The 13930-nt window shown below is 39.8% G+C and overlaps 1 protein-coding gene across 1 annotated transcript in view; it reads left to right on the top strand.

Moving 5' to 3' along the window:
- Nucleotides 1–13930, top strand: part of LIMCH1 (LIM and calponin homology domains 1) — a 182798-nt gene that overhangs the window by 132473 nt on the left and 36395 nt on the right. The window contains exons 11-15 of the mRNA XM_086463923.1: nucleotides 973–1227; nucleotides 4481–4714; nucleotides 5698–5946; nucleotides 6894–6929; nucleotides 11642–11768. Coding sequence (XP_086320049.1) covers nucleotides 973–1227; nucleotides 4481–4714; nucleotides 5698–5946; nucleotides 6894–6929; nucleotides 11642–11768 — 901 coding nt within the window. The remainder of the gene's footprint in view (nucleotides 1–972; nucleotides 1228–4480; nucleotides 4715–5697; nucleotides 5947–6893; nucleotides 6930–11641; nucleotides 11769–13930) is intronic.

The following is a 13930-nucleotide window of genomic DNA, read 5'->3' as shown; positions in this document are numbered from 1 at the left end:
GTGGAGAATAAATTTAGAAGATGATTTTGCATCTCAGCTCTTTTGCTGATCATTTTCAATGAACATTTTTGGATGCATGTATTTCATCTAATGCCCTTTAATACCCTCCATAAAATGGACTCAGTTAAGTGTTTAGTCAAGGCTCTGAATGTATATGCTGCTATACTGCACCGAATTGCATTGCACATAGTCCTGATGTTCTTTGTTTTTAGCAATGGAACGTGGGTTACAAGGTTTCAGCCTAGAAAATCTCTTCTTCAGTTCAGTGATGCAGACCTTTAAGAAGTTGCTGAACACAAGCATTTGCTAGGCACAGATCTTCAGGAAACAAGTATATTTGTTTTATTTGTGCGAGGAGAAGTGATCCTAGATAAAGCCGGTATATACACATTACAGTGGACTTGACTGTAATAACTGATGTGTTCAGAAAACTTCTCTTAATGTTTAGTAGCTCTTTTCAGTAATGCAAAACGTGCCTTTCAGCTGCTGGTAATTTGATTATATTAACGTTTTCTGATGACTAGTTTGGCAGGGCATCTGAAGAGGGCATAACCAAATTTTAATATTCTAATGCTATTGACATGACTCTAAGATCAAAGGAATTCTGTTGTATGTTTGCGAGCAAAGCTTAAATTCACTTTGCTATTAATATGAAAATGACATTTCTGTAACTATTTAAGAGAAAGCTTATTGCAGAAATGCTTAATACAGTAATAACTTAAAAGATTTTTCTGGCTTGAGCTAGAAGCCTTGTGAAGAAGTGGTCTCAATAGTGCGTGGATAGGGTAGTGTAGATGACAGGTTTCAACTTCAAATGATTCATTCCATGTTTACTTCCTAAAATGAATGTAAAACTAGTTTTAGAAATTCAGTTTTATCTTCTTGTGCTCTGAACCTCTTCTGTTGACACTGATTTATCATTGCTCCCTCGAAATATCTTTTCTTACTGAACTGGAATGTGCATTAAATTAGAAGAAGACGGGTGCACGTGGCATCAGCAAGGCAAATAGAGACAAGCAAAGAGAACTCACTTCTGCAAACTGAGAAGACTGAGTCAGAGGAGGAACAGCAGGTGAAAGGGCCTGATACTGAGAGAGATGATTTGGCTAAATGGAAATCTCAAAGTCCCCTTCCTCAGCTACGAGAAGATGTGATTTTTGTGAATGCCTCTATAACGAAAGCAGATCTGGAGACCTGGAAAAGATTGAAACTGTCAGGGGAGCCCAGGTATGATTTCTGCCTGTGGACAGGATTGCCACCCTGGGAAGCATGTTTAGTCACAATCTGCTGTGTGTGCTTGTGGTTTTAAACTTGAAGAATGCCTTGATGACAACTAGTCCTTACCTATTTCAGTTTTCAGGACTCCACAATCTGTGCAGGGATGCTGTCTATCATGAACTGAAAACATGTCCATCATTTAGAGCACTGTAGTAGTTTCACAGTCTTTTCCCTGGTGGATGCTCTTAATATCGTATCAGGAAGGTCCCTCTTGTCTTGTGGCTCCTGCCTAGAAGCTGCTTGAAGCTGAACAGCACAAATGTCCAAAAGGCACCACTAACTCAGTAGCGCTATGCTGCTGCTAACCAAGCTGTCTTCAGGACTTGGGGTGTTATACCTTGGGGGTATTACCTGAGGATCAGCACTTCTTTGCATTAATGTGGCATTACTGCTTTTGAGACCTAAGCTAATATATCTGCATGGCATTGTACTCCAACTCCAGTGCTGAGTAAATACACCAGCACTGCTTGTCACTGCAGCAGGGGTTTCAGGAGCCTCACTGTATGGTGTAGATGTGCTCTTACCATAAACGAAGCTCCTCAACGGGAGCCAGTATAAAGCAGTTATTCTAAGCTGTTTCCCTATTGAGATGGGCTATAACGTATGCAGGTGATTTGTGACTCCAGTAGGAAAGGATAACAGCTAGCCTTCCTGTTTAGACCTGTGCCATTTTCCAATTCAAGGTGGCCATCTGTTCAGGCATTTTTCTAACAGTGTGGGTACTGTATGTATTTTTAGCTCTAATACAAGCTATCAAAACTCAATCATTCTCTCATGTCAAAGATATTAGTAGTCTCTCCATTACTTTTGAGGTGATTTATTAAAATAAAGTTTCAGTCCTCTTGGTTTAGGATAAACAAATTGCCCTTGCTAGTGTTCTCATGCCACTGGAACTGCCCCATGACAAAGTGGGTGTGTTGGTGCCATGCAGTCCCACATAGCTCGTGGCACGGGTCTACATGAGCAGATAAGGGAACTATGGCTTTGTTAGGGTGAAGAACTGAGTCTGGAATGGGCCATATGCTATGTTCCTTCCCCTAAGGAAGAGATTTCATGGACGTGCTCTCAGAGTTTTCCCAACGGGTCTGCAGTGTCTTCGAATTTTACCTGTCATTTGGGCCGCAGTGTGCCACAGCTGTTTGTACCTGTGTCCTTGAATTCTAAAATAAAAACCCTTCAAAACCTCAGGAGCATTTAATTTGCTTTATTCTGGGGTCTCATGTTGGGGGGATTCTTTTTTTCCTCATTTTGACTAGTGAAGAAGATTTCAAATGCCCCAGTGATGCTCTGCCACCAGCTGAAATCAACATGAACGCAGCAGCCCATGATGATTTTGCTGCCCGCAAAGCCAGAGCAAACAAAAAGGCTGGTAGCCCCAAGCAGAAGTTTGTGCATTTTGGGCCAGTAACTGAGATCGATCAACAGAAGTGGGACAAGCTCATTATTGGCAGAGCTTCATCCAAGAGTGGAACAGAAGAGGAAAGCAAGGAAGATGTTGCGGAGAGTCACTCTGGTACTGAAAACTCTCCTTCAACCGCTGTTGGCAGTCTCGAGTTTGCTGAACACAGCAATGAAGTATCTAAGCCACAGAATGAGTCCAGGTATTTGGTGTGGCTTAGGAAGCGCTGCTGAGCTGGAAATGAGACCTGTTCTTGCCAGATGCTGATCTGCATGGGGGTGGACTGCAGCATAGACCTAAGAGCTGTTTACGCGCACAGCCTTGTTCAGAATCGTCTGACGCCTTCACAGTATCTTAACATGTTTAGGGTTAGGCCAAACAATGCTGTGCAAAGGTCTTTTGAGAGCTTGCCTCAGAATTTTTGATGCGCAGTGAAATCACTGGTATCTCAGAGTCTGAGCTGTTTAAGCTTTTTCTGCTTCTTGAATTCCAGTGGCTTTGCTCTGCCTGCTTTCAGCACATTAGGAATTTGTCATTCAGCTTGCTGCCCTTACTGATGTTCAAAAAATGCTTTCTTCAAATGTAATTGATTTACTTTCTTTTTGAAGATGTAATGCTGAAACCAGGGTGTATTGGTGCTCTGTGTTTCTGGCATTTATCTGGAGAAGAATTACAGCTCTGGGAAGTTAACATATTAACAGAGCTTACATTTCTTTGGCTTTTCTTTAATAGCTTAGTCTGAGGCTGTAGCAAGAATTTTTAATGAATGCTTTTAGTAAGCAATTCGTTCAGTTAAGTTTGTGTGTTTATAAAACATTTGCAAACTGAGTTGAAGGACTCCTCTTCTTACCTTTCGTTTGACCTGAGAATGTTTTGTCTATCTCACCCTTCCTCTCAGTCTCATCACTAGTGAGGTAGCCAAGTCAGGTACAGATGACTCTTGCAGGAGAATGCCATCACCTGTCCAGGCTTTTGGTATCGTCTCTGAGAAACAAACCCCGTGCAGTTTGCAAAAACGGCAAGAAAGCACCGAGGGAGAATGCGATGGGCATTTACCAGACATTGAGAGAGATGATATGTTGGTTAGAAGGATGGGAACTTTTCAGAGGCGTACCACTAGCCCCATTCCTATACATTGTCCTCTGCTGTCAGTAGCGCCTCATCTGCTGCAGCAGCGGCAAGGGGACACAGTAGCTCCTGAGAAGGATTTGAAGACTCTGCGGGAAGCAGAAAGGTCAGAGAACAGAAGCAGATCCCTCTGAGCTTCATGCCTGGTTTGTGTGTGGTGTTAGCTTGGATCAGTCAGCAATGTTGTTCCATTCTTCACACAGCCTTTGAAAGTGTGTTTTACTCATTCATCATGGCATGTGTTCTGTTTTATGACATTACTTACAAGAATGTATCCTATGAACATAAAACAATCTGTTTTCTTTCATAATGTTTAAGTACTTCAGTTGTTAATTGCTGTTCAGCATGAAAACAGTCTTTCATCTTTTGGGGGGATTTCTTTTGCAATCCATGGTGCTTTGTCCAGACTTTTATGCCAGCTTCCAAGTGAGTAGTTCCTCGCATACATTTTTATGCAATTCCCCAACTTCTAATGAATCACCTACGTAAGTGTGGCGTTCAACATCATTTCCTCTTGCTCTCACTCCCTGCGCTGTAGCTAAAGGTGCCTAGTTGTCCATCACTCTACAATTGTGTTTTGAGTAACAGTTCCCCACATTACCTGAGCAGCCACTTGCCTTTGGGCTGCACAAGTGAGCGTTATCATGGAACAGTGTCACTTGTTTCTCTGAGCAGTACTGTCACACGAGAAGAGAGCCAAGAACAGCTTGAAATCCCTCAGCTGCAGAGCAGTGGAACAGAAAACAAAGTGAAATTTCCAGACCTACAAAGAGATGACATGTTGGCCAGAAGAACTGGAGCTTTTCTAAAACAGCCTGGTCCCAGTATTAAGCAGTTCCTTCCCATGCCATTTTCAAAGCAGCAGAATAAGCAGGGCACAGCTAGAGCACTTGAGAAGAAAACTGTGAGGTAAGAAAGTTGTGCTTCTCTCTTTCCCTTGTAGCTGGGCCTGTGGGCTGGTTGTCAAGATCTGATCTGGAAGAGTTGCTGTTGGCCCAGTAGCAGTTTCTTCCGTGTTTGTCCTCAATTTTGTGCCAAATCACTCTGCTCAGAAGGCAGCAATGCAGGGTTTCTGGTCCTTTTGGTAGAGCCCTGTAAAGACTCAGAGCAGAGCTGTACCAGGTGCAAAATTCTAACAGCATATGGAAATGGATATACGTAGCAAGATTGTGTTATGTTTGCAGACATTTCTGGTTAAATATGAGGTAATCATTACGAATGTTGCCAGCTAGAAATAAAGATGCTGGATATGCTAGGTTAGGTGCTTGTCTATGGCTTAGCTGGTGCCAGTGCCTTCCAAACTGGAAATCCAGAGATCCCAAGGTCTCTCCTGATAATGCTTAGTGTCTTTCTAAGCATCTTTGTTTAGATGCGTGAGGCTATGTGAGGAAATTGGCAGTTTAAGCCTTTGAGCAGCGTTCTCGTTGGCTGGTTGAGCTACATACAAGCAGGAGTGGAAAGTTTCTTATTCATCAGCCTCTTCAAAATGCATGAGGAGAAGGATATGCATGTGCCTTTCCGTACACAGATGGAAAAGTAGTGTACAGCTCAGCCAGGAGAGGAAAAACTCTTATCTACCATGGAATTGAACAGTGGTTTGGTGTTGAGACCTTAAGTTGAATAGCTTAGTTAAAATATGTACTTAAGACTTTAATCTTTGGCAAAGTCCAGGACCGTTGGTGTTTCTGACTTAGAGGAATGGAAGTACAATTATTTGACTCTCTATTAATATTATGTTTTGTGCACTTGCCTTGCTTAGCTTGTCACCTGTCAGCTGTTTGGTTTTGTGGGGGTTTTTTGTTAACTTACAGTTATGCTTATCATTATGTATATGTGATTTTTCAAATGTTGCTTAATACATCTCTTTGCACTGCTGCCTTTGGCTCACTCAGGCCTGAAAAATGCCCACAAGTCTGCATTAATAGCTCTGGAAAACCTGTAATACAGCCGCCGCAAGAACAGCAGCAGGGGCAGGAAAAATGCAATCTCCCTTCTGCAGGACAAGATGAGACTATTTGTACTGCCCAAGTGGGTGAAGGTAGCATTAGTGAAGTCCACCTTGGTCAAACATCTAAGCTTCAGGAGATTCCTGAGGAAAACAAAACGGAAACATTGTCATCCAAGGATGAACATCTGCAAACGTGAGCTCTCTATGGTGTGAATCACACAGCTTGTACTCCCCTGTGTGCACACTTCAGAATTCAGATTGTGTATTGCCTGGTGTGTTTTCAGTCCAGACTAAAATACTGTGTGTCAGTAGTACACTTTTTAGAAACAAACAGAATCGTTGTGTAATGCATTTTCACTTGAAATATTGAAATGAAAGCTAATTGAAACGAAATATTTGATTACAGTATGTATGTTGAATTGCAAAAAAAGGTTTATGGATAGCAGAGGTTTGACTGGACTCTGCTCTTTTAGAGATGTGTATCTTGCTTCTCCGTGATTAGAAAATGTTGCAGTGTCAACTTTTGTACTTGATGTTCTTTTACGATAAATCACAGGTGCAAGTGTGTCATTTGCATGGCTCTAAACAAGACTGTCACTTTAGTGAATGACACTGACTTGTGTATTACCAGTACCTTTTTTCAGCTGTACACACAGCCCCCACCCACCCAAAAAAAAAAAAAAAAAAAAAAAAAAAAAGAAGAAATCCTGTGGCTCACTTTCTGCCTAAAATACTTGTCTCTTCCATGCTTCAGTAATGGTGATTCTGAGCACTGCTGTGGAATGTAACTGTTAAGTTTTGTCTCCATTTATCGCATGTGTGGCACTTAATGTGAATGTTAATACATGGTCTATTTTCAATAACTATTTTCTACATCCATTTTAGGTATACTTCTGCAGATTATTATAATGGGGGCATTAGTATGGGGTCAGGGAGGGGTGGGTGGTGTTCATATGTAGTTTGACCTCCAGATGATTAGGTAAGTCTTGTTTGCTGAATATATAATCTCTAAACAGTATGGTTCTGTTTTGGTCAGCTCTACTGGATGTTCAAGTGACAGTTACCCAAATAGCATGGGTCTGGTTGCAGTTACTACTTATTGTATTTATCAACGCTCTAATTTTATATTTGGTCTTGTAGATTCGGCCCCAGAACTGCTGTGTCTGATGACGCAGAGTAAGTTGTCTTGTGTTCACAAGATTCTATTTTAAACAACTTACACTGCATGCTTTCCCGTCTTTCTACTAATTTAAAATGCAGTTGATGCCTCATTATTATTTTGCAGTGTTCCAGCAAATAAATTTTTCAGAAAAGCACTGAAAAATGGAATGCTATGGCTTACATTGCAGCTAAAAATAATTTTTCTATAAAAACCCATAAAAACTGAGTGTAACACTAATGTCCAGCTGTTGCTTGAGGTATTGTTTCCTCTTTTTCTTCTTTTCTTTTGTTTTGTTTTTTTCTTCTGAATTTCTGTTGCCTCTAATCAGCTGCAGGTAAAGAGAGTTGGGTTGAATCTGGGCTGGGTGTTGAGGAAAAAAATGAAGTATGACCTATATGGGAAGAAAAAAGAAATCCCAAAGTAGAATAAAGTCCATTGTGATCTTCAGAATAATTATCAGGAAAATACATCTACAGCTGTTTCCTTATTGTCTTTTAAAAACTTTCTCTTGAATCTCTTCTAGGTTAGGTTTAATTTAATAATGTTCTAAACATTTTTTTAAGCTCTTCAGCTCGATGCTTTAGTTTTGACAGAAGGAGCAGGACTGTGACATTTATTGCACTCAAACATTTTAATTGTGTGTGTATGCATGTAAACTGTAGTTCAGAATAGTCTGCAATGTCATTTAGAAAGCTCTGTGAAAGTATTAGCTATTCTTACAATGTGCAGGCATTTAGAAGCAAAGAAATAGTTGGGAACTACCCACATAATAATGTCCTTAATATCCTTCTTTTGTTCACAGAAATGCACATGACTTTCTCTGTCTCCCAAATTAAATCACAAAATAGAAAACAGCATGGAGGGTTTTTTATAACAAGTGTATACAGAGACTCATATATAATTTTAACCCTTTCCTCTAATGATAAAAGACTAGAATCATGGGCTGATTATTCTTTACAAGATCTGTAATGCCTTTATGCTGAGCAAAGCCTGTGTCTTCTGACTACAGAGTAAATGTGATCATATTCAAGCACCAGAAATCTGTTCAATCAAATAAAGAGATGAGATAAAAAGAGCATAGCAACACAGAAGTGTTATCCTTAACAATGGGGACTTTCCTGCCATTTCAGAAAGCCTACCTATCTGATTGATTTGTTCATCTGTTTTCCCACATTTTTGCATGTGTATATTAAATACAAACATGAGAGAAGGTATGTGGAGATGCCTTCAGAGAGGCGTTGCAATGGATTTGGTTGTACAATGTGAGAGTAACAAAGATGAATAAATCATATTATTTATTCCACATTGAATTTTATTTTGCTTTAACAGGCAGAACAATAAATGTTCAAGCCTTGCTGTCGTCCCTTCCAGATGTGCCACAGTTTACGGAGCAACTATTTTCCTAAACTGTATTTTAAGTTGTTACGAACTAAGATTGTGTTTTTCCTTCTGAAGACAAAGTACTTATGAAGAATCTTAATGAAATACGGTTCTCAAGTAGGAAAAATAAATTGAACTGACATTTAAAATGCTTCCAAAATGTTTGTCAAGTCTCCTTTGAAAACTCTGTAACTTGAATTCAGTCTTAGACTAGGTGCTGTTTATTCCAGCAGCAAAACTAGAAACTCCTTTATTAGACTGACAAAGTTCCCTTCACTGGTTAGGGAACACTAGATATTGTCATCAGCCCTGATCTGTCTCAAGGTACAGAAGAGGCAATACTTAGCGGTTGCTGATCAGCCCGATTCCCATCTCCTGAAGAGAGGGGTCTGAATTCTGGTGGTAGCATGACAGTCCAGCGTGCGTTCAGGCTTATGCTTTATGCTTGAAGCCTGACAAGCAAATAATAGTGAACTGAGATTTTTGAGTATTTGTTTACTAGAGTCTGATTCTTTAGCCAGCCAGCCTATTGCTTTTTATGTTTTGTTTGGGTTTGGTAAGTCTTAGTATGTCTGTAAAATGGTAATGCAACCACATATTAAATGCCTTGCATACAGATTTTCAATATATTCTCATGAAAATAAGTTTTTTACCTTATTTCTCACTTTTAAATGAGATAGTCTGAATACTCAAGTCCTTGAGGACCTTTTTTCGTCCAACACTTGTTCAGATATATTTAAAAAAATGCTGCATGATATCACTGACAAGAACAACTGTAATTTGTGAGAATAAAGTAGCATGACTTAAAAATCACATCATCCCAAAGATCTAGCCCTCCAAAATACACTGTTGGTCCGCACAGTGTTTTTTCCCAGATCTTTGTTAGCACGGCAGATCTGGTACAGTGGTCAGCAGAAAGGCCTCTTGCTTCCAAACAGAGTTTGTATACAATCCCCAGAGCTTTGCTGATGGCAGAAGATTCATGAACATGAATTAGGTCCAGTTACATCTTCTCCGTCTACTTGCATGCTGTGTGCCTGCTGGCCTAGCACATGGTTGAAGGAAGGAGTAAATCTAGTTCTGTTCATTGCAGGTGTTAGTGATGGGCTGGAGCCATTTATAGTTTGTATAACAAAGAAATAGGATGAAATTATGTGAGACTCATAGTGAAAGTGTCTTTTGGCAGAAGGTTAGAGTTTTGGACTCTCTGATTCTTTTCTAAGGATGAAATTGTCAGGCATAGAAGTCGTTGTAGACCTTTCAGTTGGCCTTGTCCATGTATTCAGGAAAGTAGGTGGTTTTCCTTAATGATTACCACATGTTGGTCAAAGCAGAGCACAGTGCTTTCAGATGTGACTCCTTCAGATTGCTCTCTTGGGAAGATACATTTGCGCAATAACACATTGCTGCAGAGTTGATATTTGAACCTACCTGGTGGCTTCTCCCTGGCAATGAAGGCCCAGCAGCAGGAGGTGACAACTAGAGTAGAAGATGCATGTGGGGTTGTAGTGTATGGTTTGATTCCTGGCCTAGGCTGAAACCTTTTCCAGAGTACCTTTTTTGTTGCATAGTTAACAGCCATAAAACCTTGGATTTGCTGTCTGTGCACACTGAGAGACCCGACTGAATGCTGGGAATAAATACTAGCCTTTCATTAGGACACAGGGGGACTCCTGGTAGAAAGTAATTTTATTTTCCCATCGCAAATGGCAGAGGATGAGTACTCATGCACTGTACTAGAATGAGTTACCACCATTTCAGGTCCTCTGTTTTCTTCTGCTGTATGTGAATGAAAAATTCTCTGACGTGAGGGAAGGGTATGAGGAAGGAGTTACACAACCAGTTTGGTCCATTAGGCTCGAGATGACAAATTCTTAACACTAAAGGCTTTTCAAAAGCTCTTAAACTGGAATAAACCCTTTAAGGGTGACTTTATTACAAGTTATGCATCTCCCAACTTACCACACCAGTGTGCAAAATATGACTGATACTTAAATGTTCCTTAGTAGGTGATATGTCTTTAGTTTTAAAAACAACAAAACTTGCCATCTCTTTAGATTCTGTTATTTAGGAGTGTTCCAGTCCAATCCTGAGCAATGCAACCCTTAAACTACCCACAGAGAAACCCAAATTAGTGTACCCCTCAGCACTGTTTAGGGGGTGAAGCACAGTAATATGCTAACCTCCCTGTTCATGCCTGAAGGCCATAGGATGTGTATTCTGTCCTTCATTTCTGAGTAAATACCTACTAACAGGATGGGATTTGTGCATGTCTTTTTCCATCCGCTGTCCAGATTTTTCAGTTTTCCCTTGAGAGTGGTTTGTTCCCATCCTTGCTTGCCTGAATACAAATGTTGGCTAAATATATATATGCACAGCTTTCTGTGTCTATTCACTTTGATTACCGTCGACACAGTTGCTTATAATTTTATCTTCCTTGGGTGCTTCTCCTGCTAGTTGGCTCACCTAAAGCTGCAGATGATCGTTTGAAGACTGCTGTGAAATCACTTCATGTGGAACTGCATGGCTTTTTTTTTTTTTTTTTTTTCTGCTTTTGATGGCACAACAGAGGTCGTATTTTACTAAAAATAGGTAGTAGGGGGGGAGCAGTAAATATGTTATCTTCATGTGAAGATCTTTATGTACTATAAATGGATGTATAATATAAAACCATGACCTTTTTTTCCTTTAACTCTCCAAAGGCCAGGGACAGAAATAGAATGTGTAGAAAGAAACTGTTTGATCTTGAACGTCAGCTTTTCCTTGTTAGGTTAGCTGCATTACTAAGTTGGTGCTGATAGCATTGAGTTTCTTTGAGGCTGGGAGGGGACTGGAGGAAGTACCATGCTGTTTGCACTGCGTGTACTTCTGTGGGCAGGCTCTCCCTGGTTTTGTAGCCGTAGCGTTTATCCAGCCATGCTGCCCCTAATATACTTTTCAAGCCTCTTGTTTTACACTGAAATGGAGACTTCTGTCTGTGGTGTTAATTGGAGGGGTCTTGAAAACTCATTAGGAAACAAATCTTCAGAAAGTAAAATGTTCTGAACTCTGCTCTGAATAGAATGATTTTAATAAGAGTTGTTGATGGAGGTGTAATGTTAGTAATGCTTCTTAGTGAGGGGCAGAACAAAAACAAGAGAAAGTTGAGGAGTATAGTGCCTGAAGTACTATGTGGGAGCCATAGGGATGCTAACTGGTCCTTCTAGGGGACTCCTGCTTTTGGGAGCTTCGTAACCATGCAGGTGTCTGATTCTGCTGTAGCACCCTCATGTGGCTTTAGCTCTTACAAGCTGAAGTAATATAAGCCTCTAAATAAGGCTACACTTCTTATTTCCCCCTTGTTTAGGAGTATGAGCATGTTTGACATGAGGTGTGAAGAAGAAGCTGTGACTCAGCCTCATAGCAAAGCTCGCCATGAGAAACTGCAGAATATACACAACCAGCTGAAAGAGGATGAGACCAGATGGCAAGATGTGAGTATGCAACGTTGTCTGCAATGATAGCATTGAGGCCAACTAGCCAGGCAAAAAGTACACCCGGCTAAATCTACAGTTGCTCTCTAGCACTAAAATAATCAGGAGTGCTTTTTTTTTCCCCCCCTCCAATGGATTGTGGCTAAAAGCATGGAAGTTCATAATTTGATGTAAATTACAGACTACAAGGTCTTCTACTGCCTCTGCATGTGCAACAAGTATTTTGCTTTTGTAAAAAAAAAAAGTAATTAAAATATGGTTAGGTAAAAATGGAAGCAGAACAGCTTCAAACTGCTGACTTCTACTCTAACTTTTCGAATTAGTGAATGCCTAAAGTGACAAAATACAAGACTAAGCAACACAGTGAATAAATAGGTTGGACTTGGCTTTAATAAATTTGCATAAATACAGAATATGATAACAGTTTCTATCTTGTCCAAGCAAACAAATTACCATTCAAGTTAGCATCACCCTGCTTGTGTCACAAGGCCTTTCCAAACCCTCTTTTCTCAATGTGTTTTTAAGCTGTCCTGGCCTTTGGCATTATCTTCAGCAAATTAGCAAGGACAGAAAAGCATGATTTGCGGGTAAGTTAGTGTCAGAAGTTTTGATATCAATCCTGTTCATTCGTAAAGACTGACTTTAAATGAGGAATTTTGGGAATATTTTTTTTAATTAAAAAAAAGCCAAACAAAACACATCTCTTCAAGCAGCTACTACAGTAATTTCCCATTGTAAGGACAGCTATTGTGAAACATCTCAGAGAAACATCTTGGGTTTTGGTAGAAAACTCAAGGAAAGGTCAAAAAAAGAAGAGTATATACAACTAAGAAGTAACGTTTTGCAATAGAACAATGAAGGACTTCAGCTGAGAGGTCTGTATGTGTGGGAAGCCATAATTTCCCATCAGAGATAAGAATGAGTCCAAAGGCATTCAAGAGGTTTGAGAATTCTTTGCTGTTGAATGGAAAATTCTCTGAGCTAAAGTGCATAAATTTTCCAGGCCCTCAGCACCTTCTACACTGAACTAAAAGTTCTGAAGAGGTACTAAAAATGCCCTTACTGGAATGTCCTTGGCATTCAGAGGGCTTTACAGACACGACACCGCATTCATGGTTTGATATTTTTTATATGCTCTTGCTGTAAATTTGCCAACAATTAACAGTTTCATGGCTTTTTTTATTATTGTTATTCTAAAGCATCAGAGCTGGAAAAGATAAACATGTCTGGGGTTTAATTACGAAAAGAGGAGGAGGGCTTATGTTATGAAATTTGCTAATGAAAAACTAATTTCCAAACAATAGGCAATAGCGGGAGTAGCTGAATAAAGAAATGCCTTGGTACTTCAATGAGAATAATTAGTAACTGAGGAAAAATGAAAGGCCTGTGTTTCAAGTAGGGGATTATAGACTGATATATGTAGGTCATGTGAAGAAATACTTTAATGAGCATTCCCTTGAGTGTAATGTCAATAATTTGCGGTTTTAAGCTAAATTAAAAGTGACAAGGTTTATTCCTGGTTTTAATAAAATAAGTTATGCTTGCAGTACCTTCTGCTGTTTACCAATAAAAATGCAATTAAAATATTTGGAAAACCATGTAATTAATGAAATAGCCTTTGAAATAAGTATGTGTGCAGAACCTCTGGTTTTTATTAAAACCAGAATCTGTTTGAGTACATGAAATATAATCTGTGTACTAATCTATTGATGTCGTAAAGTTAATGACAGATGTGCCCTTACAGTTTCCTAGGAAGTTATTTTTCTTTGCAGAAGTTCTGCAGAGGTCATTTTTACATGTAAAATTTTGTGCCTTTACTAATTGATTGCAGAGAAATTTTACAGCTTAGAAAACTTCTTTACTGTAATACACCTACGGTGAAAAATATCTAGTCTGTGTACCCTCCAGAACCTGTGAATTCGTAACCCAAGCAGGATGCAAGACATAGGTGCCCGTAACAGGTATCTCGTCTGGCTCTCTGGTTTAGTGTCAGGCTGGTTTTGCAGGAAGAGTAAAGAACCAGAATCAGTGGATCTTCGGGATGATTTTGGAGAGGCAGCTTCCAAAAAGAATAAGATTATTGCTTCAACAAGGACATACCTACATAGCTGGATACAAACCGTAGGCTTTTTACTCTGTCATGTCTCACACCAACCAGGTGT

The sequence above is a fragment of the Leptosomus discolor genome, chromosome 4 (assembly GCF_034619465.1).
Source record: "Leptosomus discolor isolate bLepDis1 chromosome 4, bLepDis1.hap2, whole genome shotgun sequence".
Taxonomy (NCBI): Eukaryota; Metazoa; Chordata; class Aves; order Leptosomiformes; family Leptosomidae; genus Leptosomus; species Leptosomus discolor.
Note: the sequence above shows the minus strand (reverse complement) of the source record. Positions and strands in the feature narration are given on the sequence as shown.